At 36.3% G+C, this 27,645-nt stretch overlaps 2 protein-coding genes across 4 annotated transcripts in view; one reads left to right on the top strand and one right to left on the bottom strand.

Moving 5' to 3' along the window:
• LOC106141103 (protein Shroom2) overlaps nucleotides 1-27,645 on the bottom strand; it is a 74,581-nt gene that overhangs the window by 44,345 nt on the left and 2,591 nt on the right. The gene's annotated exons all lie outside the window — the stretch shown is intronic.
• Nucleotides 1,058-27,416, top strand: LOC106130150 (uncharacterized). 2 transcript variants are annotated; one of them, XM_060945076.1, is made up of 10 exons: nucleotides 1,058-1,234; nucleotides 19,738-19,856; nucleotides 21,184-21,295; nucleotides 22,796-22,893; nucleotides 23,213-23,323; nucleotides 23,659-23,874; nucleotides 24,320-24,438; nucleotides 25,054-25,153; nucleotides 25,559-25,788; nucleotides 27,124-27,416. In XM_060945076.1, exons 2-10 carry the CDS (start codon nucleotides 19,746-19,748, stop codon nucleotides 27,395-27,397), a joined length of 1,371 nt encoding a protein of 456 aa, XP_060801059.1. In that variant the 5' UTR covers nucleotides 1,058-1,234; nucleotides 19,738-19,745; the 3' UTR covers nucleotides 27,398-27,416. The 2 variants fall into 2 exon arrangements, with proteins under 2 accessions (XP_060801059.1, XP_060801060.1); XM_060945077.1 differs by lacking the exon at nucleotides 1,058-1,234 and adding an exon at nucleotides 1,400-1,426.

Here is a 27,645-nt window from a genome sequence, read left to right as displayed (position 1 = left end):
TGCAATGCGATGTATCTATGAGCTTCTGGCGACAACGAATTTCTTCTTTCTTAATTAGCATCTAATCAAGGGGAGCCATTTAGTGGACTTCAAATACACGATTTACGAGCTGTGGACGGCTAACTTTCTCACGAGTTCACAAATAGAAATATGGTGTACCGGCAGATTCGAATGTTATTTTCGTCGAAAATGTTGAATTCAAGTCTAATGTTATTTCAGACTTTACAATTTAATCTATGTTTATCACCCTTTTTAGTATTATCACAAAAATATTATAAAAAACATGTTGTTGTGCAGATTTTATTCAACCATGCTCGTAATGTTGAGTTTGTGAATTTGTAAGTTTGATTACATTGCACCAACGACATGCTTAGAGTTAAATTGAGTGTTTTCTGCTTTTATGTTCATATCACACGAATCCACATTAATAATAGAAAGAGAAAAGATTTATTGTATATTTGTAACGAAGTATTTTTGTATATTTGTAATGAATTAATTTAAAAAACTGCAGAACAAATGCAAATTATCCGAAATTGTTATAGGCAGATATATATTTGATTTGCATAAAATTAGTTTTCAGATAGGTATTTAAAAAAGTAACAAATAAATATAGGAGTTTATTCGACCGATTTCTGGTCTGTGGAGTATTAACTCATTGATGTCAACGTTTCAACGTTTTCTGTCCATGAAATTCAAATTCAAATTCCAAATTCAAAATTTTTTTTCATTATTATAGGATAGTTCGTATCGCTTAATAACTGTCAAAACGTATGGGTTTAACAACATTGGTTGACGTGAAATAAATTACTTAAAACTAAGTTTACTGCCGCTTCCAAGGCGTCAGTGCAGAAGAAGCGGTAACAAACTGCACTGCAGCATTTTCTTCTTTTTTTGGCAAGTATTATCAAGACTGTACGAGTACTCAAACTTTTAACATTAAAGGGCGGAAGTTCCGCCCGGAAAATTGCTGAAAAAAAGGCTTCAGCGGCTGGCAAAGTTGCGCGCGCGCACGCGGCGTGGCTGGGAGCCCTATCGACCAGCAGAACCGCTGCTGATGCTGCGACGGACGGACCTGTCGAACGCGCGCGCAAAAACTCGCACAAAATAAACACGCGACTTAAAACATGCATCCATAAATAAATAGTGAAATAAACAGTGGTGTTTCAGTGACGGTGTTAGCTCAAGTACTAGAAAATTCTGGGTCTACGCATCTGGCTCATCCCTAGTTCTGTAGGTGAGTTCACTATCATCTTATCACATTATCACAATGTTTTGATTGCGCGCGCAACATCCGTCGTGCAAATATTGTGACAACTGTAGCTAAAAATAGTAATTTTAAGGAAGTTTTAAATATAATGTTTTATTATATGTTTGCATTAATTATCCAATCTGACACCGCCAAGGATAAGTTTTTATTTTAAATTAGGTAAGTTTTACTACAATTTACTTTTCATTTGGATATAACCATTTCTTTTAAATTTAACTAAATGCTTAAAACACAGACAGTTTAAACACGTCAAAACAAAAGCAAAAGGCCAAATTATAAACGTGTTAAGATATAAGATATGCAAATTTTGGTCACAATTATAATTATACAGGTTTTGAACAGGTAGCGTCTTGTGTATTTGTGCAAGTTGTGATATCATCAAATAAAAATAATGAGTGTAGATTGGCAAAGTTTTAACTAATTTCATCCACATCCTATTGGAATTATTGAAAGTGCGTGCGTTTTTATATTATTTTATGTGTGATAAAATATTTTTTTATTCTAAACAATCAATATAATACAACAATTTGACAAAAGGAACTGCCATAGAGAGCAAAATCACTTTTTTAAAATGTGATTACTCTTAAGTTTTAGATTGTAATAATCGACAAATAACCAACAATTATTTACGAGTACATACACAGAAAGAGATGGCGCGGTTAAATTTAATCAGCAATTAACCACACCAAAACATATCTTGATTTTCATTTTTTTTTTAGAAACTTTAGACTTCACGTCACAACTTCTTCACAAGTCTTAAATTAAAAAAAAATTATGGTGCACAATTATATACAGTAGTTAATAATAATACAGAAATTAGTGTTATTATTAAACCGACCACTGAACTAGTCGATCTAGACCACAGCAATTACGAATAGACTAGAGTAATAAAACAAGACTAGGGCGGCAATAAAGTCATCGGATCGAAAGGGGACGCTGGCAAAGCTCGGCAGGTCATGCGCAGGAATACTGACGAAATCGAGTTGGATTGTAACAAATCTGTACATTAGTACGAATAGCTGACAAGGCAGGGTGCAAAAATCATTTGAATCTTCCAGCGAAGTGGCGAACTCAACGGAAACAATATAATTTGTCCTTGTGCTCTCTTCTTTGGGAATTGTAACATAAGATATGAGGACTGTAGATACTTTAAGAACTATTCGAGAGAAATAATCATTTGATAATTTGTACATACTTGTGGATGATAATTTACACACAACACCGTGTTATATTATTAAAAAGAAAACAATATTGAACGAATTGACAAAATAACGTTGATTGGCGTAATTTTCAATTAATTATTCACTGCATTCCTTTACGATACACGTTTCTGTATTGACACTTTATTATCTTAACTACGAACATGGCCACCGGTACAGTCGGCCGGGTCGCTAATAAATAATGCGTAAACTAAATCTACACGAGACTAAAAGGACACTAAACTAAATTTTATCCACACTTAACCTCTGCAGTAAAGTGTCGAATCGCTTTGCGATCAGAGAGGGTCTTATATCATGGAATTATAATAGTTTGTGAAGCTATTACTTGTTCAGGTAGAACAGAAAGCATGTTTGTTCTTCCTTTTTGGGTGATAATTTATAATCTTGAAGTCAAAATCTCTGAGTTATGCAAAATGGTCAGGTTCCTTAAAGTCCTACGAACTAACTAACTCAAATCAAGGCTTTCGAAAACGACAATAATGCCGAGAAATTGTTAGCCAACACGCGATGTTTAAAACTACAAATAAAATAAATAATCCAGCAATCGCTTTAACACTTATTGAGCATTGCCTTTATTCCCTAAAGTGATGTTTATTTATATGCACAATGTACGTTCTCTATCATTAGCAGAAAAAAACAGATGCGTCCGGATTCCTAAGATGCCTCGGCGGGTATCTTTCCCCGCCGTAAAAACTTGTAACCCATAAAGGTTGAATTGTCTATGTATAGTAGCCGGTACTTGTGGCACTACAAGTACGCTAATAAAATTTGTTTGATCTATTCTTTTTACTACTATAGTAATCGCATTTTGAGATGACATCATTAGATAAGGTCTAAAATTGTAAAGACAATTTTATACTATAAGTACCTATATATAATAAATAGCCTAAGCCAAGTCTGACTTAGAACCCCTAAATATGCCCTTTCTTAGAAAAAATTCGTTCAAAATAATTTTTATTCAAATATTATATACTTCAAGAAAATATTAAGGCATATAATTTTAAACAGTTAAGTGCGTGAGTCACGCATGGAGAGTAAATCTTTTTCAATGACATCTTGTGTGTTGACTGAAAAATTCTTCGACGTTTGCCCGCTATCGAATTGGGTCATTTTAATTAATAATTAAATTCAATAAAACATTGACACAGTACTGTTATCGCGACTGGTCCGCCGACATTACTGTATATTGTACGTCATGAGGTGAACACCACACCGTTCATATTAAGATTAAACGATGTATGTAGTGGGATGTTAAAATACATACATATACACATAGTCACGTCTATATCCCTTGCGGGGTAGACAGGGCCAACAGTCCTGGAGAGACTGACAGGCCACGTTCAGCTGTTTGGCAGAATTGAGCTTCAAGTAGTAACAGGGTGCTAGTCCATCGCCTAAAATAAGAATCCCAAGTTTATAAGCCTATTTCTAAGTCGCTTCTTTTTCTTTTTTCCTATGTTAAAATCTGGGCACGATATATTTTATAGCTCCTTTAAAATAAATTTATTTGCTAATATTATTTTATAGACAAAAGATTTAAATATTAAGAAATATGCCAGGACATAGAATTTAGGAATTTTACTTTATTATACTTAGATAACTTTGTTATTAGTATAGTTCACATTTTCTAAATATATTTATAAACAAAAATTGTCATACAGGTAAAAAGCAATATGCGAATACATAGTACTACTACTGACAAAGGTTTTGCAAAAACATTATGTAATTTTGTCAATCAATTTAACTTTTTTTTTATCTCAAAATGGAGTCACATCGCCATACCCCTGAATTTGTTAATGTGACATTACCGTTTAAGGATACTTTGCGTCCGCAGCCAATTATAACGATCTATAGGCGCAGGCGCATGTGAACGAACCTAGAGCTGTGAAGGCATAAATCAAGGCATTAGCGGCTGACAGCAGTCAACTGGGAGGCACTGGATATAATGACCAGTGGCATAAACAGGTCATTCCCTGTGCATGTAAATATTTCTGAAAACAATCTATGTAACGACTTATTAATACAAAATATATATTTTTTATCTCAATTCTATCATTAAACTATACAGCTGAACGTCTTTTTCAGACTGTTGGCTCTGTCTACCCCGCATGGGATATATACGTGATGTATGTATGGTTGTATGAGACCAATATTTGTTTATAACATATAATCACGTCTACATGCCCCGCGAGGCAGACACAGCCAATAGGCATTAAAAGACTGAATGGACACGCTCAGCTGCTTGGCTCAATGGTAGAATTGAGATTCAAATAGTGACAGGTTGTAAGCCCATCGCCTAAAAGAGGAATGCCAATTTATTTAATCCTAACCTATTTTTTTTTATTGGTGCCGGGAACCACACGGCACGTGTATGTTTATCCATATACTTAAACTTTTAATCCCGAACTTGTTTTATTTCTTTCTTATTTAAATCAAACACCAAAATAGACTCTACAAAACAAGCAACAGACTCTGTAACATCAATTTTTTCAGACATGCAATTCTTGGCATGAGTATCACCGGGAATTAACCTCTTTACACTATTGCTAATTGGTAGGCCTAGGAGCCCAGGAGCTAACGTTGCAACATTACGTGGGAAGCGCAATCAGTGAAGGGCATAAGAGTAAACACTCGCAACGATGATATCATACCGGTCAAGGAGATCGATAGAAAACCTCAGAAACCATAAGATTTCACTAATTAAACACAGCGTAATCGTATCGCTACCGTAATAAACGCTATTACATATAAACGATTAAGTATCGATTCGTGTCAGAGATCATGAAGGGTTCGCCTTGAGCGTTGTTGGGTAAGGGCCGTAGAGAGTAGACTAACCGACCGCCTCATCTGTTAACAATATTGAATCACTTCCACGACTACCGTATGGTCGACCGCAAAACCGCGTATACGACGCTTAATCAATAACATCCCGTAAGCGATAGATACATAACCCGTAGCATTTCCTTTCATGAGAGCAAACCTGTGTTCAGTTTGTAAAGCGAATTCAACGTCCAGTGAGATTACAATTAAGGGCCATAAATATTGGTCATACAGTGCGGCTGTCCGCGGACTTTCTCCCGTAAATTGCAGAGTGGTGTATAAAGTCGTGAACCTTAATTATCAGTGCTGGTGCCGTGTGGTTCCAGGCACCAATACAAAAAAGAATAGGACCACTCCATCTTTTCCCCCATGGATGTCGTAAAGGGCGACTTAGGGTTAGGCTTACAAACATGGGATTATTTTTTTAGGCGACAGGCTAGCAACCTGTCACTATTTGGATCTCAATTCTATCATTAAGTCAAATAGCTGAACGTGGCCGATCAGTCTTTTCAAGACTGTTGGCTCTGTCTACCCCACAAGGGATATAGTCGTGACCATATGTATGTATGCCGTAAATTGCCGGGTGATGAATAAAGCCGTGGCCCTTAATTACCATTGCTGGTGCCGCAAACCAAACATCCCCGGGCTATTCCTGTTCAACATAACTGTTCAATGTAATTTGCAATATTGAAACTGTCAGTTGATGGCAAATAACTACACACCCTGCGTGTGTTCTCGACTTGTGACGGGATACCATTTGTAACTCGATACGATCTTTATTAAGTGTAGCCAAGAGGTTATATCGACGAGGGAAAAGATGATTTTGTTGTTAGTTTCATTGACTAAATTTTGTTATAAAATTTGTATAAAATACATAGACACATACATATGGTCACGTCTATATCCCATGCGGGGTAGACAGAGCCAACAGTCTTGAAGACTAAATGGCCACGTTCAGCTATTTGGCTTAATGATAGAATTGAGATTCAAATAATAGCCCATCGCCTTAAAGAGGAATCCCAAGTTTATAAGCCTATCCCTTAGTCGCCTTTTACGACATCCATGGCAAAGAGATGGAGTGGTCCTACTCTTTTTTTTATTGGTGCCGGGAAACACACGGCATTGTATAAAATGCCAAAAAAAAAATTACTTCCTGAATAAAAACTGTAGACAGAGCTAAGCTTAGCGAATCCACATTATCCCCAGTGCGAAATTAAAAAAGCCAATAGAATTTTTGGGAGAGACTTAACAAAAATTTCGGCACGACCTACCCTAACAACACCAATGACAGCTCTCCGGTAGCTCTCCAAAAACAAAAATGCTATTGAACACAGACGGGTATGTCGCACGAACAAACAGACAGGTCGTTGCTGCGTCTGGCACAATACGAACGAGTGTATTGTTTGTCCACAAACACGCAAACATGTCTACCGGCGTCCCGACACGTCTCTGGAGGCGCGAGACATGATACCTTACACACGGACAAACTTCCCGAACCTGTTCAATGAGTGTCATTACTGCTTCCATTAAAGAATTGCTCTGTGTAAACAGCTTCTGTGTATTTCGGCTTTATGACACTTCATTTCTTTGCGTACGAAGGAAGGCGTACGGCATACGGAAAAGGTTTTCAAAACTTGCTCTGTCTCTTTAAATGGACTAAGCATAAAATCTTCAATAGTTTATATGTATCTCTTTAAAACATTCCTAAATTAATTTTGTCTAATAGTGCAATCCCTAAATGCATTATCTAAATTCTCATGCAACAACTTTAATTGAATTAAAAATTTGATGTGCCTTGTGGTTCCCGGCACCAATAGAAAAAGAATATGACCACTCCATCTCTTTCCCGTGGATGTCGTTAAAGGCGACTGAGGGATAGGCTTATAAACTTGAAATTCCTCTGTCATGCGATGGGTTAGCAACCTGTCACTATTTGAATCTCAATTCTATCTTAAAGCCAAATAGCTGCACAATGGCCTATCAATCTTTTCAAGACTGCTGGCTCTGTCTACTCCGCGAGGAATATAGATGTGATTATATGTATGTATATATATGATTAAATAAGTGAAACTATTTACGTCCAGTTAGAATATGCGATAGGCATCTAAAATTATGAGACTACGCGGATTGCAAAACTGGTTTACAGATCGAATTTATTTCATCGTCTCGATCTGATCGTTATAATTTGTATTCGGTGTTACAAGTGCGCATATATGTAGGCCACTGCAGAAAATGTTCATTTTTGTTAAAGATATATTTCACGTGAGATCTATTCCTTGCCTTGTCAATTATTACAACAAAAGGATCCCTTCTCACGGTTGATTTTACACACAGGTAATTTTGGTGCTGGAGGTCTCGAATTACAAGTTCTTTATCTCTCCATCCATCAACCATCGCTTGCACGTAATAGCTTGTTGTTCCTGTTTAGTTTATCCAAGCAGATGACGCCAATCCGTCACCGTCGATACCAGACATATCAACAAATATTCGATAGAACAGAATTAATTTCAAATTTAATGTAAGGTATCACTTATTGACGTCACATCACTTAAATCTAATTATATATACTGTCGCTTCCAAAGCGCATGTGTAGAAGAAGCGGAGGAACAAACTACACTGCAGCATTTGTTGGTTACAGATATTGTGGGTGTACTAAAAAGGTTTGATTTATAATTTTCCAAAGGTTCCTATTTATATTACAGGAACTGTATGTACATATTATAACATTTCACGGCTGACACACTTCATGGAAATTTGGTACAAAAATTTCAATTTATTTTACATAGCTAATTTTCGACACTTTCCGTTTGTATAAAGGGTTTACTTCGGGACCTGAATCAGCGCGATTACGAAGATGTAACAATGTTTTCTTAACCTCCATACTCCCGCGCGTATCAGTTGCAAGTGAAAGCACTATTTCGTAACCAACATTTGAAACATGTAAGAAAATCGATTGTTTTCTAAGAACATACAGCTATGATGAAGATAAACATTAAATTCCCACTCACTGTTTTGTCATGAAATTACACGATATATTAGACAGGCCAACATTATGTCGTCGATGTAGGTAGTAAGCTTTATGTTCCGACACTACTGCTGCAGAATTTATAAGCTTATTAAATATGGCATTTGACAATGAGCTTAAACTGGCAGATTAATTTCGATATATAGTTGAACGTAAGTCCTTCTATTCCCGCCAGAAAAAGTGGACCTCACTTTCGATTTTCATAGATTTCGAAGCTTCTTCGGTACTATAAACAGTTGGGATTATACGGATAAAAATTTTGAAGATAGCAACTAAGCCTATATTTAGAAATGTCACTTTAAATTTAAATTCATCACGACCAAACTAAACAGAAATATTAATAGCAGTGCACCGTTAATTGTAGATGTGATGATGACATTCATGGATAGCATTAGGAAATGTCGAATAATATAATTTACTAGTGGCGTTACTTTCTGTTAAAGTGATGTTGATAATCATACGAAGAAATTCTGGCAATTTAATATTCATATCATAACACTTATCAATAACAAGACTGCTGCAACTGCTGCTTATTTGATATTTTTAAAGAATAATCATGTACTTTATGACTTCGTGTAAAAACCCGACTTATCCAATCTAGTCAATTCCTCTACGTAGTCCAGTGAGGTGAGGATGTAAAAACAGGATTTATGACAGGTGGAAGACTATCAGACAAGAAATGAATTGAACAGAAGGCAAACAATCCGATGACATATTTAAGAAGAGCAGCTTTAAAATCTCTAAACCAAAATACAATGCCGTGGAAGCTCTTGTTCTTAGGTCTAAGAAATAGGCATTACTGTGGAATAATGTGTAGTATTCTTACCTTGAATACTTATGAAACTATACAAAACCCTACTTCGTATATAGAGTAAGCAAATTATGAATTAGTGAGACTACTAAGACAACTAAGAGTTACTGAGATGTCGCCATGCCGCTTAATGCGGATTCTAGGGAGCTGATCATCGGCATGCAAATATTGTAATTAAGATAATGTCGCAGCCGGTTTTGGTACACGCAACAGCAAATCAAGCTATCCAAATTAATTTCTATTTAGCAATAATGACAGCAACCTAAGAAACTCATGGAATATAATTCGATTAGCTGAATGTACCGTCTAACATTTGTAAGTTACGGGTTCGTGCCGAAGGTGAACGAGCAGACTGTGAATATTAGTTACTGTATTCAGAGAATCAAGAAACGTCTTGATTATTGATATGTTGAATAAGTCATTAACAACATTGCAATAATTCATAATACGCAATCATATAAAGATTTTGAGCATCATTATAATCTAAACCATACCTTTTCAGTCCTTTTTCCTTTTATATCAATTTCTTAGAATATACTCATTAATTTGAAAAACAAAAACAGATAGCTTACAATCATGCAATGTAGCTACAAGTTTAAAAGCGTGAGGAGCAAATTTATGTAAGGCAAATACAATTCAACCTTAAACACAGTAACAAGACACAAAAATAACTTGAAACTGTCAAACGATATCATATCAAGAATTTAAAGACAAAAGCTTTTGAGCCATACTTAACACACTATCTCACTTCCTACTTTTTACGCGGCTTCCACCACATTGTTTCAAAGGTGTTCTTCCATCACTCACTACGCATTACCGTGAAGACATTGAACCTGACGGGTTGACCCCCTGACATGCCAGACGCCAGGTTATACGACGGCTATGAATCAGAATCCTTTCTAAGCATTGTCTCACTAAAATAATGTAAGCAATGACATCACGGTGTCTAATGGGGATTATATTCTATGTAACTCAAATGAAAATGTTTTTGGAGTTTCGTAAGTTGACAGATGTTTAGACAAGCGGTAGGAATTTTTGAACACAACTTTAACGCACAATTGCGTTATGTTGTGTCATGCAATGTGCATTGTTTTCTTTGCTTTGGGGTGTTTCGATAAATGTCTGCTGAGCTTTTAGGAGTGGCAAATGACGGACATAGTGTGTGCATGATGTAGCGTTTAGAATTTCAGATTGCCTAGAGTTGTGACAACGTTCCTACGCCTAGCCCACACTCAAATATGTTATTCAGACATTTCACAATTCTTGAATCTTGAATTATGTATTTATATCACATAATTACTTAAGTGTTTACTTAGCATTCTTGACTAGCGATAAATTTTAGCGCAAAACTTAAGATGATAATATTTACATTATTTATTCGCTTTGTATAAATAAAATCGGTAATTTAAATAACAAATACGACAAGATTCATCATAACATCCAGACAAATAAAGCTGCATGCTCCACTGACTTCTTTTCCGATCAGAACATTAAAATGATTATCGGTTCTAATCCCTTGTAACTATTTCTGGTCATGCAACAGCGCATCATTCAAAGCAACCAACAGCTGAGTGCGTGTGGAGCGATATTAAAAATTACTTAAGTACTATTCACATGATATTCTTTTACGTAAAAAAAATCATAATAAAGGTACGCAGCCCAGAGCGGGTTTACTCAATTTATTGACGTTTGTGAGACCACCAAATTGATACGTGATATAACTTTCCTTCCTTCGGTCCTACCCACAGTTACGTAGTCAATAGTTTATTGAATCTGAATAATAATCACATATCGGTGTCTATAAAGCAGATAAACGGTAGCAGTTACAAAACATTTACGTAAGTTAAAAGCACTGATATTAGGAAACAAAATCCATTAACTCTCTATACACCCGGAGATAAGATTTCGTTTTCGCCAAGTGTCATTGTTATTCCTGTTTCTATTATATCATTGTTTTAAATTTTATCTAGATAGCTAGCAAATTCAAAATACTGTAATGGTATATCTAAGGCACGATTAATAGCCATCCGGTTTGCGTATGGTGGCGAGCCGCGCCGCGCCGTCTGCGCCGCGTTAACCCACTTGCAGAAAGCTGCAGTCGCGTAAGCGGTTCAAGGACCTGGTCAATTTCTACCCAACAATACCTATGCCAACAATACAAATTCGACACACTCAACTTTCAAACTTTCTTCATGCTGTGAAAACCGTCGCAAATGTTTACAGTTTCTAATGTTTAACAACTAAAGGATTAATGTTTTCTTTAGAAATGTATCACTGTCGGACATAATTTACCGAAATGAGGACAAACGGTGACGCGACCTAAGTTAAACTGATAACACGATCTAGGAGCACTCCTAGTTATCTGTCGCGATTGCAATAGAATAGCTAACAAAGTGCACGGGAGATAAACTTTCGAGGATAAATTCGTGGGTATTTATGCACTTAACTGTCAGTCATAACGTTTTTAGTTAACACATGTCATCAAGTGTACTAACGAGCCCCATAGTGGGTACACCCACATACATGCAGACACGTATCATATACATCAACTGATGGACATGAATCCATCGTAGCGTCCGCTGACGTAAATGATGCGCGAGAGACTCCGAGCAATGGGTTGCTTAGAAACAAACTAAACCGTTAGTATAAATAATCGTTTGGGATTGATTAAAAAAATAAAGAAAATGTGTAGGAAGCTAGAACTAAGAAAGTAAAAACAAAATGCAAACATATCAATGGAAATACAGTGACCAAACAAAGAAACTTTCGCGTTGCCATTAAGAAACGATTACTCATTGTTCGATGGTGAAGTGACACTTCATAAGAGGAGGCTGGTGGAATGGTGAGTCATGAAATTGCAAACGAAGGTAAATTTATAATCGCCAAACCGACGACATTCCACCGCGCAGATGGAGACGCGTGGAGCTGGCACGACTCACCGCGCCCAGAGCGAAGCTGAACTCAGAAAACATGTTTAACTGAATTCCAATGATACCAACACTACCACCTGCTCACTAAATACACGTTAAAATCTAATTAATCATTCTGAGTTCCATCTCAAAATGATATACAACACAAATATGTAAAATTTTGTACTAAATCCGTTGACTTCAAGTTATTTACTGGCCATATTATCATGTCTTCGAAAGGTGGATGCGGGCATTCACATTAATAGTGTCTCGCTGACCGCCTTCTTTATAAACATCTACATTAACATCCTCATGTACACGTGTCTGGCCGTATTATGCTAAACTTAAAGGATTTAACTAGTGTTCAGTGTCATTTGTCATCATTAAGAATTAACCTTCGTGAACTTGACAGCACACTTGTTATTCAATGAGGATTAGGAAAATCTTATTAAGTACGTGATGTAATGCCAGTTTGAATGGAAGATCTTAAACAATTCACAAATATGGTAACACTTTTAATAAAAATGTTAACAGTAACATAAACTATTTAAGTTATTTCAATCAACACGCCAAATGGATTTGAAATTATTTGACAAAATATTAAAGTCCACAAGCACAACACATTCTCAAAATGGAAAAACCGGCGATGACTTTTATAGGGTGGTCTCTAATCTCGCCTACGATATTAAAAGCAAAGAAAAAAACATAATAGAACATCTTCCTTCCCAACATTTTAATTTAACAACGGAAGCCGCATGACTCGGCAGGATAAAGATCAGATTAATTTCCACGGCCGCTTGTGCGAGCCGTCTATTTGTTGAAATAAATTGCCTCAAAACATTAGAGCGAGTTAGACAGTAGACAAAGGGACAGGAGAGATACGGCGGCAGCAGGAGCATTGAAATAAACGTGATCTCACCAGGAAGCTCGCTTATAATAGGACAAGGGCAAGAAGAAAGGCCAGTGACTTTGTATAAATCTGTAGTTATTTTTTTTTCCAAGCGTCGTTGGATCTCACACTATTTAGACAAAATGGCTTATTTATGAATGATTGGCAGTTATAATAATGCAAGTTACATAACTTGAGGAAAATCATGGAGATGTCTTTACGACTGCAGAATGATTTATGATGAAGATAATTCACATAGACATTAATTAGTTTGATCAGAACACTTGCACCCCAATAAGACGTAATGAGAGCTCGTGTTAGCACCTGGAAGTGGACGCAGCCGCGTTGGCCGTCTTCCAGCTCCACTGAACTTTGACAAGAGACGGCACCGACTGCAGCTACACATCCGCCTCACTCCAGCTAATTCAAAGCGTGCTTAGACACGCATTTCCAGGAACGATTTTACGATCCAGTAACTGTAATATGCCGAAAATTGCACTGTTCAGACCGTCAATAAAGCTCCAGTACTCAAACAATGAATTACGAATATTATTGACGGATTTCAGCATTGCACGGCGAGTCGCGTGATCGGGTCGACGCACTCCAAATCAGCCTTTCCCTTTCTGGATTTTCGATTGCCTCCAGGTATGGAACAGGAACAAGAATTTAATGAGGGGTTCCGTCAATTTAACTCGCATTTGACGTTCTTTACGAGAAGCCGTGACATGTCCAACGGGGTTCAAGTAAAGCGTGATATTACAAATGCTTTTTTTATCAGTCTTTAATAATGCGGGACGCTCTTTCATTATAGTCTCATTAAACGAAATTGATGTATAGTCATTCATTGATGATGTGCTGGCAATGTTGGTATTGATGGGTTGGACGGACTCGTAAGTCCGAGAGCCGCTATGTTCTGCTTGGACGTGTGATCGGATGTCAATTAACATTGATACACATCTCGGTGCCGCGTCGAATCGGGCCGGTTACCGAAATGAGCGCACTAGCCGCCATCACCGGTATAATACACCGATAATTTCCTTCGCACAGACATTAAAGAGCTCACTCATTACCGAACACCTGTTAATTATACCTACTCTAATAAAACATTATTTAACCCTTAAATGGATAATGTTGTTTTTAAACAACATACTAAACATCACAGATAAAATTGACCTTCTATTAATGTTTTGTTATTTTTGACAACTAGTTCTTATTTCTGAACGAATTTTGTACTTCTTTTAATGTTGGCACTATCCAATATTTTTATGCATTTGAAATAAAGGTAATGTCAAATGTCACTTTGAAGAAAAGTTTTCTAGTGGCGCGAAACTAAGTTTTGTAGCTGTGTTCGGACTTTGATAAAATATAATGTAAGTATAAAACATATTTTTATTTGCTTGATTATATCTTCAATTGCATGTTTATGTTGTAAAACATTGAAAATAATTTGTTGCTGCTGTTGAATAAGGCAAAATATGGTATGTTGTAGGAAAACTACAATGCGCATTGCCTGCTAAATAAACGCATGTTTGGTGAAGAATTTTTATTTTGCTTTTCCGCATGCCGCGATTACTAGAAAGCGAAATTACAAAGTATTTAGAAACTCTTGAAGATTCAGAAGATGGCTTAGACGGGTCAGACTCCGAAGTAGAGGATGAAGGTCACTATTATCAAACAGCTCGAGATGTTCTTCGAGACCTTGAAAATAGTGATGAAGGTGAGAATGCCTAGTCTGATAAAGTGGATGCTGATCCTCCTCTTGTCATCGACAACGATGAAAATATGCCAAACCCTGCTATTTTGGAAGCCGAAGAAGCAGCACCCCAGAGTAGATCACAAGGGATTTCTAAACGACCTCTGGTTTGGCGAAAACGGAATCTTGTTACTGCTGAAGACAGCCTTATTTTTAGGGGAGAAACTCAGATACTGGAAGCATTTTCTCACAGAAGGAACTTCTCACTGGGAACAGTAAGAGTAAACCGATTGAGAATCTGCAAATTGCCTGAAAAAAACACTATAATGAAAAAGAAACGTAGCCAGAGGATTCTATGAGGAAAACGTGGCGACTGTGGATGATATTGACGTAAGTGCTGTTGTGTGGAAAGATAACAAGCCCGTTAACCTTCTTTCTACTTACGTAGGAGCAGAACCAGCAACCACAGTCACACGCTTTGATAAATCGAAGAGAGAGTTGCTATTCCATGCCCCAAAGTAATAAAAGAGTACAATGCCCACATGGGAGGCGTGGACTTATTAGACTCATTTATAGGTCGTTATCACATCACAATCAAGAGCCGCAAGTGGACGATCCGCTTATTTTATCATTTCCTGGACCTCGCAGTTATAAATTCATGGGTTATGTTCAAGAAGGTAAACAATATGAAAGGAAATGATCAACTTCTCAATTTGGGTACATTCAGGCTAGAACTTGCTGAAACCCTCTGCAAATTGGGTCTACCTGCAAATGGCGCTAAACATGGTCGACCAAGTAGGAGCACAATACAAAGAGCACTTGTAATGAAGAAGTTCCGTGGACCAGCTCAAGCAATTCCTTTGAAATACGTCAGACTAGATCAGACATGTCATTGGGCAGTTTGGCTGGATAAGCAGCAGAGGTGCAAATTCCCGAAATGTTCAGGCTTTACATTTAAAATGTGCGTGTGTCTTTATGTGATACGAAAAAAAGCAATTGTTTTTATAAATATCATAATGAAGAATAAATAAATACATTTCAAAAACAATATCCACTCTTATTTTATCCATACTTGCAAAACATCAATGAATGCGCAATGTAGTTTATAAACAACACTCATATTATTGCAAAAAAAGTATAGTAAATTCATGTCTAGATTTTTTTACTCATTTTTCCTAAACAGTAATACACGTCTTTTACACAAATAAATTTTTTTAAAACGTGAAAAAAAAATCATCCATTTAAGGGTTAAAAGTGTCGGTTTTCACGCAGTCGTTACGAGCTGTATGCTATGAGCAAATATTGACATCTGATTTAAAATTATGGTAGTCGATATTTATTTTTGTACGACATTGACAATTATGTGTAACTGTTATATTTCTGGAAATGGTGAAACCCAATTTAAATAAAACATTTTTTCAATATATATATATTAGTAAGATACATTATTTGTGTCTTATTTACGAGATAAGACGTGGTTTCTCCTTCCAATATAATTTCACTTTCTTCATCTAACACCTGCTCCATCAATATTTCATAATTCATATCCACTTAATATAAAATTTTCTTCAATAATATTGACAGAAATGGAAATCTTTATAATGTGCGCGTTGAATGTAAAATTTATACCAAATGATTCACAAAAAGAGTAATAACGTAGGATTGACATTATAATAGGCAGACGATAATCACGTAACCAAAGCACGTGTAGCGCTCACGACAGACGAATGTCACAAAATAAGCAGAGGACAGAAAGCACATAATAAAATTTCTGTACTGCATACATGTTCACCGAATAAGAACTAAAAAAAAAACATTGGCTCATCAAATAAACGAAGTAAAGAAAAAGTGGCAACAAAACAGGACGATTCTCTAGTTTTACCATAAACAAATGTAGCAGTTGCATTCCACAACGTATTTACAAGAAACGTGGCTAGTCAAACTCTATATAACATCAATCAACATATATAACTCTATCTAAACTGTATCTTTCAACAGATTCAGACAATGGACCCAGAGCTGGCAAATACGCACCTATATTACGACTTTAACCGATACAAGTTAAACGGGCGGAATTAATTATAGATAAAAATAGATTTATTTTCAAAATTGGATACAATTAAATTTACTACCGCTTTCAAAGCGGCGGAACAAACTACGCTGCAGCATTTTCACCGGACGTAAATTAACAAATTTAATTTTCATAAATCTTAATCGTGGACGAATGTGAATGTGTTTAAAAAATGTGAATGAGTATAAAACTAAGGATTCAACACGAATATTTCGTCAAATTAATTGCATTGTTTCAAAATATAATGAAACTAATATATAAAAGAAGGCAGGTAAATATATTTTTACGAAAAAAATCTTCATCGTTGATACAAACGTGTCTATACTTTTCCTAATTTGCTCCACATGGGCTGATGAAAGCCTGACCTCAGTGCGTGGGCGCACAGACAATGATAATCCGGGGTGCACGAACTGCACCGGAATGCAAATAAATAGATGCACATAAACAGGACGAGACGGCACACCTGCTGATCGCCGATATAAACAATGCATGTCATAGAGCCAATGACGAGACGCGAACGCAACCCGCACCTCCGACTTTGTGCCTCACATGCGATTTACATACAAAGTTGTGAAAGAACAACTGCTCCGTGTGACAGGATGCGCTTGCGCGTTGTATATTGCAAACGGATAAATGTTGAAGATGATAGGAAAGTTGTGAATGAACATGAGTGTTTTAGTGTAGCTGTAATGAAAATTTTATATAAAAACTTCTTGGGATTTAAATTTAACAAGACGACTATTACGAAAGATCAAGTAAGGATGTGAATATAGGAATAGAAAAAATACAAACATCAAGGTTATGATGATTATTCGGGATACATTCCATGCTAATCTATTTCCTCATATTGATGTCTGGTAAAACTTTATTTTGACAGTTACATTTTGTCTAAAATCTTATAAGAAATCGTAATCCTAAAATGTTACAATTAACAGCCCATTCAGATTTTACTCATAGTGTCATTATAATAGACCAGGAAGTAATGGCTTCCTTATAGACCCCGTTTACGCCTTATACGGGATTATAACAGCTGTAATGCATAAAGGTGCGCGCCATAAGGCGATTATCCCGGTTTATTTTGCCGAGAACTCTCCTAACAAAGGAGATGTAACAATAAACAGTGATAATCTCGTACAAATCATGTCTGAACATATCATGCCGAGCGCAGTAGGAAATAACAAAGCTTGTCTCTTGCTCAATAATTTGATCGTGTGTGAGTGAGAGCTGGTGATAGGAAAACGTACATACATATAATCACGTCTATATCTCTTGTGGGGTAGACGGAGCCAACAGTCTTGTAAAAACTGATACGCCTCGTTCAGCTGTTTGGCTTAATGATAGAATTGAGATTCAAATAATCAGAGGTCGCTAGCCCATCGCCTAAAAAGACTCAATTTTATGAGTGTAGGCAACCTTCTTGGTATACGCCATAGCAACGGTTGCCATGACGTTGTTTGTCAGAGATATGTCAAAAATAATTTTTATGTTAGATGTTCTTAAAATATACGTTGAATAATATAGACATTTAAATACTGATTATTTTCTCCTCTTTTCTCCTTCTTTCTTCTGTAGGAATAAATAACGTTAATAACTATACTTCCTACAATGAGCCTATCCCTTAGTCGCGTATAACGACATCCATAGGAAAGAGTGGTCCTATTCGTTTTTGTATTAGTACCACACAGCACATTTAGGAAAACAAAATAAAAATATTCAAAAACACAAATTAGAAAATATTAATATTGCTGTAAATTTAAAAGCAAAATTCAAAAAAGTCATCAATAAGATATTTCAATTGGGTTCTGATATCCTAAAGAAATTTGTATGCAAAAAATTTTTGGAAATTGAAATATTGACGGCTGGGGACATATTACTCATAACATATGTAGTGTATCCTGCGTGTATGCGCGGTGTAAGAAGTTTTTATATCTATCCATCTAGTTTATTGTTAAATATTTTTATGTAACGGCAACATTACTTCCCCCGCTTCTTTCCTCTTTATTAGAAAAGCACATACGTACTAAAAGGTAAGAGTAAAAAGAGAGAAGAGAGCGGGCGCGGGAATAAGTGTTGCCATAACATAAAAATATTTTACATTTATTGCAAAACGTAAACCAGAAATTTAACAGCTATGATTTGCGTCTAAAATAGATCATTCATGAACCTTAACAAGGCACCTATGATTATTGAGAAATAAAGTGAGCACTTCTAACAACATAACCGTTCATAATGAATAGTTAAAGGTGTGATTTTCGTATGCTCATTGTTATTATACACAGTTGAATTAGATGCATCTAGTTAATTATACATTTCGAGCGCTCAATTTTATTAATAACTCTATTCTGCAATTCGTTTGGCTTATTTTGGATAAAGGAATAGCTACAGAACTTGATAATTGAAACAACTTCAATAATACAATCAAAATATATATAGGACAAACTTGAAAGATTTATCACTCTCTGAAACAGGATCTACAAGCGACAGGTTGCGATTTTACAAACTGGGAATTAAAAAGACATATTTAATTTCATAAGCTCTTATTAATTTCATAAGTTGATAGGATATTTTTCTGATGTTCACACGAACATTAAATTTATATTTTTTCATAAAATTTATATTGAGGAGTTGAAGCTTATTGCGTTTATTAACGGTTAATCTTCGGAATTAACTGGAAATTAATCGCTTAAGCTGCTTGTATTAAATTAGAGAGAGAAACATCTTATGACCTGCTGTCGCTATATTCTAGCTAGCAGCTAAACTGATAGAAGTTTATTTAGACAAAAACTTTGGATAATTATTTGTAAATCATAGGAATTCTTAGCTGTAAATCAAATAAATGAATTACTACACGTGACTACGAATATTTTAAGTCTTATCCATCAACATCGTCCTACTAATGAACTTCGACTTTAGACAAATGAATTGACAAATCCAAAACCCAAAACATTCCGCTCGATACCTTAATCTTAGCTGACCTGCTCTGAACAATTAATAACAAAAAATAAATAAATATAACACAACTTTGATTCCAGGCGGGGCGATGTTAAGCGCGGCTGCGGCGGTGCTGGCGTGCCTCTGCTTGGCGCGCACCTCGCTCGCCGAGGCCCACAGTCTAAGGACCTCCTACTCCCAATCCACTCACACTTCCAAGGTAAACAGCCCTTTGTGGTCCAATTACAATAAAAATATTGACATCACTAAGTTCTGCTGATATTTCGTCTCGGAAAGCTATACGAGATACAATTCTTATAGCTGCACCTACATCTAAGGTAAGCAGCACTAATGGACCAATAAGCACATCAGCCGAAATATTGACATCACTAATTTCTGTCGTTATTTAATCGCAAGAAAACACTGTACGATAAACAACTCTTTAAATAAACCTCGTTATAAATCTACATACATATAATCACGTCTAGTTGTTTGGCTTGATGATGGAATTGAGATTCACATAGTGACAGGTAGCTAGCTAATCTCCTAAATCCCAAATTTAAAAGCCTATCTCTTAATAACATCCATTTACGACAGGGAAAGAGATGGAGTGGTCCTATTCTTTTTTTTTTATATTGGTGCCGGGAATGCACTTCAACTCGGTTATAAATCTAGTTAGTAATAATTCTGTAACTTTATTTTGTATTTCATACTCATTAGTCTTTTTGCGGTATGAAAATGAAAATATAACAAAAAATGACTTCATAATTAGTAACATTCAATGCTCCGTTCGAAATTACATGATCATAATTGAAGCTGAAGCTCCAGTCTGACGTGGCGAATAATAAAAAGTCTGAAAATGACAAACGTTTCCACATTCTCAGACACTGACTGCGAGGTAGTATATTATAACAATCCATAAACGGTAAAACACACTATAACTCGGATGGATCCCATTGAGTTTTACGATGGCGTCAACATTCGTGGCGGTAAGCAGCGCAGTGAGAATTTTTATAACACCACTATCTTTATGACAAGCCCTGCATCCGTGTCAGTTAAGCGGGTTACCTTATTGCTCAAAAACTGAAACAAGGTCAATTAGTTGAAAAAAATAGTAAAGGACGATGAAACCAAACGAGTTTTGCTTTCGCAGAATTTCAATAATATATTATGACTTCTCATTATAAACATATTAACTTGAATCAAACGACGGCGGTGCAAAAACTTCTGTTTGAAATGATTATGTTGAAATACAAAGATGAGAAGGTTGCGTTTAATCAACACACATTCGGAATATTAATATTAACGAAAATCACTCGTCTCGCCAAATTTTTGTGAGTCATCGATTTCGAAAAGCCGTGAATACAATTGTATTTCATAATGCCACCTTCGTAAATTGTTTTAACAAAGGTCTTCCTCTCCACACTTTTCACAAAATACCATGAAGGTTTTTAAGTAATGCTAACCTTCACTAAGTAAGTAATATGGGAAGTAAATTTGGTGTTTTGCTGAATTGCCAAGTAAAGTTCCATGTTTTTGTCTTACAGGATCTGACTAGCATCCTTGCAAATATCGAAGAGCGCCTGCGGGTCCTGGACACCATCAGCGCTGTACAAGCGAAGCAGGCTCGCCGGCTTGACCTCATCCAGGATAAACTTGGTACGGTATTCCTTATTTACGTGGCTCTCGGATAACTTTCATAGAAAAGGATCACTCGCATTTCTTTCCCGCGGATTTTGCAAAAGGCGACAAAGAGAATAAACACAATCACCTGGTGCAGGTGCATGATCCGTTATGTCAGACTGAAATAGCTTCGTGTAAACTCATCCAGGATCTTGTCAAAATACGCACCCTCGGCGCCCCAGAGAAGTTAGGATATAACCAGATTTAACATCAGAAGAATGAATAATTTATTCTTCAACCAACACTAAACTAAGCAGATAATCCCCTTGGGAATTTAAATGAATTTATTTAGAGCACTTACAGACAACTCCAAAACTTCAAATGACAGAAACGAACTTAAGAAAATTAAACTATTAAAGTTTTCATGATATAACGTTGCTAGTACGATGTTTTCAAGAGCTAATAGGAACATTATATTTTGTGGAGTGCTATTAGCAGTTAATAAATCAAATTTCTAAAACACCAGCTAACTCTTTATATGGAAAAATAAATAAAGCTGTCACTGTTAAAGTACATGATCATGGTAGGCCGCGATCCACGACCCGTGATACCATTGTGTCACATCCTATTTTAGCATTTAACCATCCCGACTTTCGCAATAGTCCCCGGGACCACAATTGACCAAACAAAACGGTTAATCAATTGGTAAAAGGATCCGCTAGCTTAGGGCCGTATGAATATTAACGTTGCCATTTCTAGGAACAATGTTTGAAATATGATCAATATGAATGTAGACTAGTTGTAGACCATAAAGTTATGTTAGTCACTGTAAAGACGGGAAAATATCTGAAAGATAATAAGATGAGTTGGCGCGGAAATTTTGTTAACTATTATTAATTAATTAATAGTAGTATAATTGTATTAAGAGCGCGTAAAGAAGCAAAAAGGAATTCTTATTATTATTTTATTTAGACCAATACTTCACATACTTTGGTGTTAGAGAACAAAATTATCAATATTAAACTCTACACCAAAAAGTAGTTTCTAGAAGTATTAAAAACAGCTGCAGGGTCTAATAAAGAAAATGAAATGTGTGTGACATGGTTTATTTTGTACATCCAAACCATAACGCGACTAATAAAATTCCGTTTACAGATTTAACTGTAAAATATAGGATGTCCATGCCATTCACAAAAACGGCTCATTCATTATTGCGTATGGATGTCATCCTGCGTGCATCAAATGTTGATATTCAAGTCAGTTCGCTTTCAGCGGCAGATCTGCATTTGAATACTCAAGTCACTGCACCAGAAAAACGGTCATATTTGAATGTGAATGAATCCTTGCTCATGGTGAAAACGAATCTTATATTACATGTGGAATGTCTGATCGTGTTATATGCACTGAATGATTAACTAAAACCAATTTATGAAGACCATGCAGTTTAGTTAATTTTATTCCAAAAAAAGTCCAAGATATTTATTCGGTCACAATTGACACTTAGACATGGTAAAAAAAATGTGGATCAATTTGCAGATCGGCTAGAGTCCTCGTTCTTTATGAAGCAAGAGAGAGCTCAATTGGCGGCCGAGAGATTAGAGCATCGACTTCACATGCTGCAAATTACTGTACAAGTGAGTTTATATTTTTAAAAAAAGCTTATATTCGTAAGCATCAAAAAAGTCGAAGAAAAAAATGTTGTTGTTTATGATATTAGCAATCTAGATTGCTGATGTATACCAACTAATATGTTCAGTTCATATCTACAGAAAGCTCAGAAATATATATATATTTATATATATATATACAGCTACTTTGATATTGTAACAAAAAACAGCTTAAAAAGATAACTCTAGAATCTAAAATGTATAAATCAGAAAAATTATACCAATAATAGTACTGCAGTTGGTCCACAAAATAAATAGCTAATTTCTTTTCTATTTTACTTTTCAGACATCTATCAAGGACAGCAATCAGAGGATAGAGAAAAGCCAGATGAGAGTGGCAGAGGTCGCGCAGAATTTGACCAGTCAGATTGACTTGCACAGGCGTTTACTAGACAAGGTAACTTTTTGTCAAGATCAACTTATGAATGAAATAACATGAACAGATTATTCCAAATATTTTATATATGTACTACAAAACTTGTAACAAAAAAAATGCGTGCTCAATGAATTAATGTACAGCTAAAAATAAGTCACCGTTTTCGAATAACTTCATGACTTACTATAACTCGACGTGGAGAGATAAATGTCGGAAATCGGACCCCGGGTACCTAACTACAATATTGAATGGGACAAATCAAAGATGAGAGAGAACTACTTTATCTTGATGGTTTGCTAAACCTAGGCCAAATCATACTAACCACTTTTCATCACAAAAATCCTTCCATTTTTCAGGTAAACGGCGCATACGCAGACACTTGGCATCGCGGGTTAGTTCTGGAATCCCTGATGCGAGACGGGCTGTCCCTGGTGAACGCGACCAGGAGAGAACTGGCAGACGGCGTCAGAACCCTGGCCAGGCGGCAGCGAGACGCCAGGCTGAACACGGCCGATCTCGAAACGGTGTTTGTTAGAAGACTCAATGAGAAGACCAACAAAATTGACACCAAGGTGAATGATCAATGTCGTCATACTTCAAGTAATGTTGTAAATTTCGAAATAAAAGAACGTGACCCACTGTGACGTCGAGAATAGACACGCAAAGCCGAATTGAATTGATAAATAAGTTCAATTGCCTTTATTGCACATAAGAATAACAATGTATGAAATAATTTACGTAATGCGCAAAAGGCGGCTTTAGCGCATGCAACTTTTTGGAGATTGTGTAGAAATAGTTTGTCTGAGATGAATGAATAAGTGCAATAAAAATTAACACAAAACTAATTCATGTTTTGTGCATAAGTTAAAAGCAGAAGAACGCAGCAACCAAGCAGGTAGCCGCCAAACGACAATATAGCTTTAAAGTCAAGGCTAAACCTAAATGTCAAGTCCAATTAGAATAACGATAAAATTTCATCAATAAATCTCTTTAAGATAAATAACATTTATGTTTCAGATACAAGAAGTTTTGGACACACAAAAGAGATTCGTCGACTCTTGCCAACGCGTCCAACTTGACGACCCCACCCACGTGGCTGATGTGCTGGATAAACTGATCGATTCTCTCATAAACAAGTGAGTGTCAAATCAATAGTAACTGTGTAAAGGAAGAAGAAATATCTAAACTAAACGAGACTGTTGGAGAACGAAGTAAAGGGGAAATAGCTTGAAAACATGGATTGTGAGATGATGATGAAAATGGTGACATTGAGGCAGAGGCCGAAGTAAAAAAGTGGAGGGTGCAACTAGAATATGAACGCGAAGATGAGAAACATTATAATCATGATGCAAATAGTATAAATATATAACACATAAGTCAAATAAATACATCACTAAATAAAATGATGATATTGTTACGTAAATAGTAATTTCATAGTAGTCAGTATTTGATTAAAATAAAGTTTTTGAATAAATTATATTACTATCTACAATTGAGGAATTCATGGGCAATGTTAATTGTATGTTCAAAAAGACAGCTAAATATTTTTTTCTTGAATAAGTCATAGTTCAACAAACACTCAATACCTTCCGGTATCTTGCTAAACTTAAGATATATCATGTTACGATACTTTATCATATAACATCTAAAATTGGCACGTAATATTTCAAATTGCATTACATTTATGTGATTGTATGTAAAACTACACATCTGTTCACATGCACATACTTTACTGAATAAATTACTTTCAGGACTGCATCCACATTCCACGAATTACAAAACATACAAATCACGATGCGCAATCACAACAGCAAAGTTATGAAACTGCTCAACACGGGAAGGACCACACAAGTAAGTCCAGGCCTTATATTCTGATAAAAACAACTGCTGGTATAAAAATAGCTTCATTAATATTCTTGAAGATGATGCCGCCATCACCAAGCATGGTCGGCTTCTATCAAAATAGTTCAGTTATATCCCCCTAGCATTATAAGTATCTATTAATAATTGTTCTTCCTCTTGGCTTTAATCCCAGTTGCATTCTCACCTCTCTGGAGAGGAGCCTGGGGTATGCCTTTGACCATGAATCCTAAACAGGGTGAGTCAGGTTTATAGACGAAGCAACTCCCATCTGACCTCCGCAACCTTTGCAGGTAAACCTAACCCGTATTGGATACATGGTCTACTAATAATTGTATTAGGAATCATTTTCCTGGCATGAGTAAAGAAGTTAATATCCTTAACGAATTTCTTCAGAACGATGCTACCTGCCGGCGTCTGGAAAGCGTATTCCGTAATGCTTCACAAACAACTATGAAAGAGATAGAGCTACAACAACTGACAGAGAAGTTTGTCGACTTGACCAATCGTGCGGATTCAGCGCTGCAGAAACTGGAGCGAAGGATGAGTGATGACGAAGTGCCGGCGCAGTCGTCGGAAGTAACTGCAGCGGCTGATAGACTGCTGCTTAAGCTGAAAGGGATCAAGTAAGTGGCTGAGCACGGAAGCGTTTATATTGTTAATAGTCCACAAATCGCGGGATCTTTAGAAAAAGGGTTGAAGACGATGTACTTAAAATTACGTGATGTTGAGTTTTTGATCTCAAAACTAGGATTTTCATATGGTTTTAAAGCCACAAAAATATAGGAGATCATGCAAATTGTTCTCGCGCTACTAGATTAAAAGTAGTAAAGAGATTCAAAGAATTGTACAAGCTGTAGTCAAAGTACATGAAATTCTTTTGGTTACTTCTATTGATTACACACTTCAGAGAAAAGGCAACTCTATAGTTTTGTTTGACGATTCTCACAAATGAATCATTAATCAAACCTTAAGACTTATACTGAAGATACTGTAGGCTCAAAATACTTAACAAACAATTAATGAGCCTGGTATAATGAATAGGCTTCTGAGTAGCGATCACGTAGGTGTGGCCAATCTTTGATAGCGTGACGGAAATATTTCGCGTGACGGTCTTTTACTGCGATATCAGTCAACAAAATCAATACATTTCCTGCTACTTTGTAGGTTGATAACTAATGCTATGATTTGATACAGTCAGTACAGTGCTGTTTACATTACTTTCTAACTGTTGTAAAAATGAAAACTGTAATACTGATTACAGTTCAGACGCTTGGCGAGAGAGCGAAAACGTGATATCTTTCGTTTCTTTTTTTGCCTTAAAAATTGCCATTTCACTGCTGGCAGATAAGGACAAAATATTCCAGATATCGTAAACTTAACAAATTAATTGACTTTTCATCCTTTCTGACCTCTCATTCAGTTTTCTGGGTCCTAATTCGTACGGGTTCAGAACAGATGAGTGCAGGACTAATGACTATTTTGATCTCATTGTGAATTATGCTGACGACTGCAAATAACTTTGACAAAACGTTCAAAGTAAAATAAACTTTAAAACAAAAGAACAAATATTATTTCACACAAATGGAAACCACACGACTTCTAAACATAATGTTCATAACAACGACTAAAATTAATCATCAATTTTCAGAAGAGGACCGCTTAGCTTGCATACATACATAAAATCACGCCTCTTTCCCGGAGGGGTAGGCAGAGACTACCTCTTTCCACGAATTCTGCTTACTTCCTACGCTCTCTTCATGCAAGCTCGGCGATTTCGGGTACTTTTGACCTTACCCTTTACCAGGACGTCCTTAATTTGCTTAGCTTGCATGATGACAGTTATGAATGTGGACGAAGCGAAAGAAGTATTCAGAGATCGTGGCAAGTGCAATAGTCTCTTCCTACCCGACTTCCGGGAGCGAGTCGTGAATTTATGTATGTATGTACGTAATTTTCAGAACTGAAAAAGACGGTTCCGATGAAGACCCAGACTGGGGCGATGAAGAACAAGACGATTTTTACGATGACGGCGGCGGTGGCGACATCATGGACGAAGACAAGGAACTGCTCGGCAGGTTCGCGGTCAAGGGTAGAATAACCGATGCTTCCGTAGACAAGGGTCTACAGGAGAAGGTGGCCGAGAGACTGACCAGCGCAACGGCCAGGCCCCACCGAAGACATCTACACAAACACCCGTACGATAGGGGTCCCGAATGGAAGGACGCCGCTTAGATGTAGTTAATATAATTTGTATTTGGTATTGCTGTTTCATTTTATTGTCCTACTTTGAATTAAGTACATACATTAGCTACGCGACTTCGTCCGCGTGGAATATCACATTTTCCATTATTTCTTCGCTCCTTATAGTTACAGCGTGATTTTATATAGCCTAAAGCCTTCCTAGATAAATGGTCTTTTCAACACAAAAAGAATTTTACAATTCCTAAGATTAGCGCGTTCAAACAAACAAACAAACTCTT

The sequence above is a fragment of the Amyelois transitella genome, chromosome 7 (assembly GCF_032362555.1).
Source record: "Amyelois transitella isolate CPQ chromosome 7, ilAmyTran1.1, whole genome shotgun sequence".
Taxonomy (NCBI): domain Eukaryota; kingdom Metazoa; phylum Arthropoda; class Insecta; order Lepidoptera; family Pyralidae; genus Amyelois; species Amyelois transitella.
This window is presented reverse-complemented; position numbering and strand designations above follow the sequence as displayed.

What these genes read in the sequence shown, in the direction of transcription:
- LOC106130150 (XM_060945076.1), top strand. Translation starts at nt 19,746, where the DNA reads ATGTTAAGCGCGGCTGCGGCGGTGCTGGCGTGCCTCTGCTTGGCGCGC. An exon ending in TGCTGCAAATTACTGTACAA is followed by an intron (nt 22,894 to 23,212) that starts GTGAGTTTATAT and finishes TTTACTTTTCAG; the next exon opens with ACATCTATCAAGGACAGCAA. An exon ending in CCAACAAAATTGACACCAAG is followed by an intron (nt 23,875 to 24,319) that starts GTGAATGATCAA and finishes TTTATGTTTCAG; the next exon opens with ATACAAGAAGTTTTGGACAC.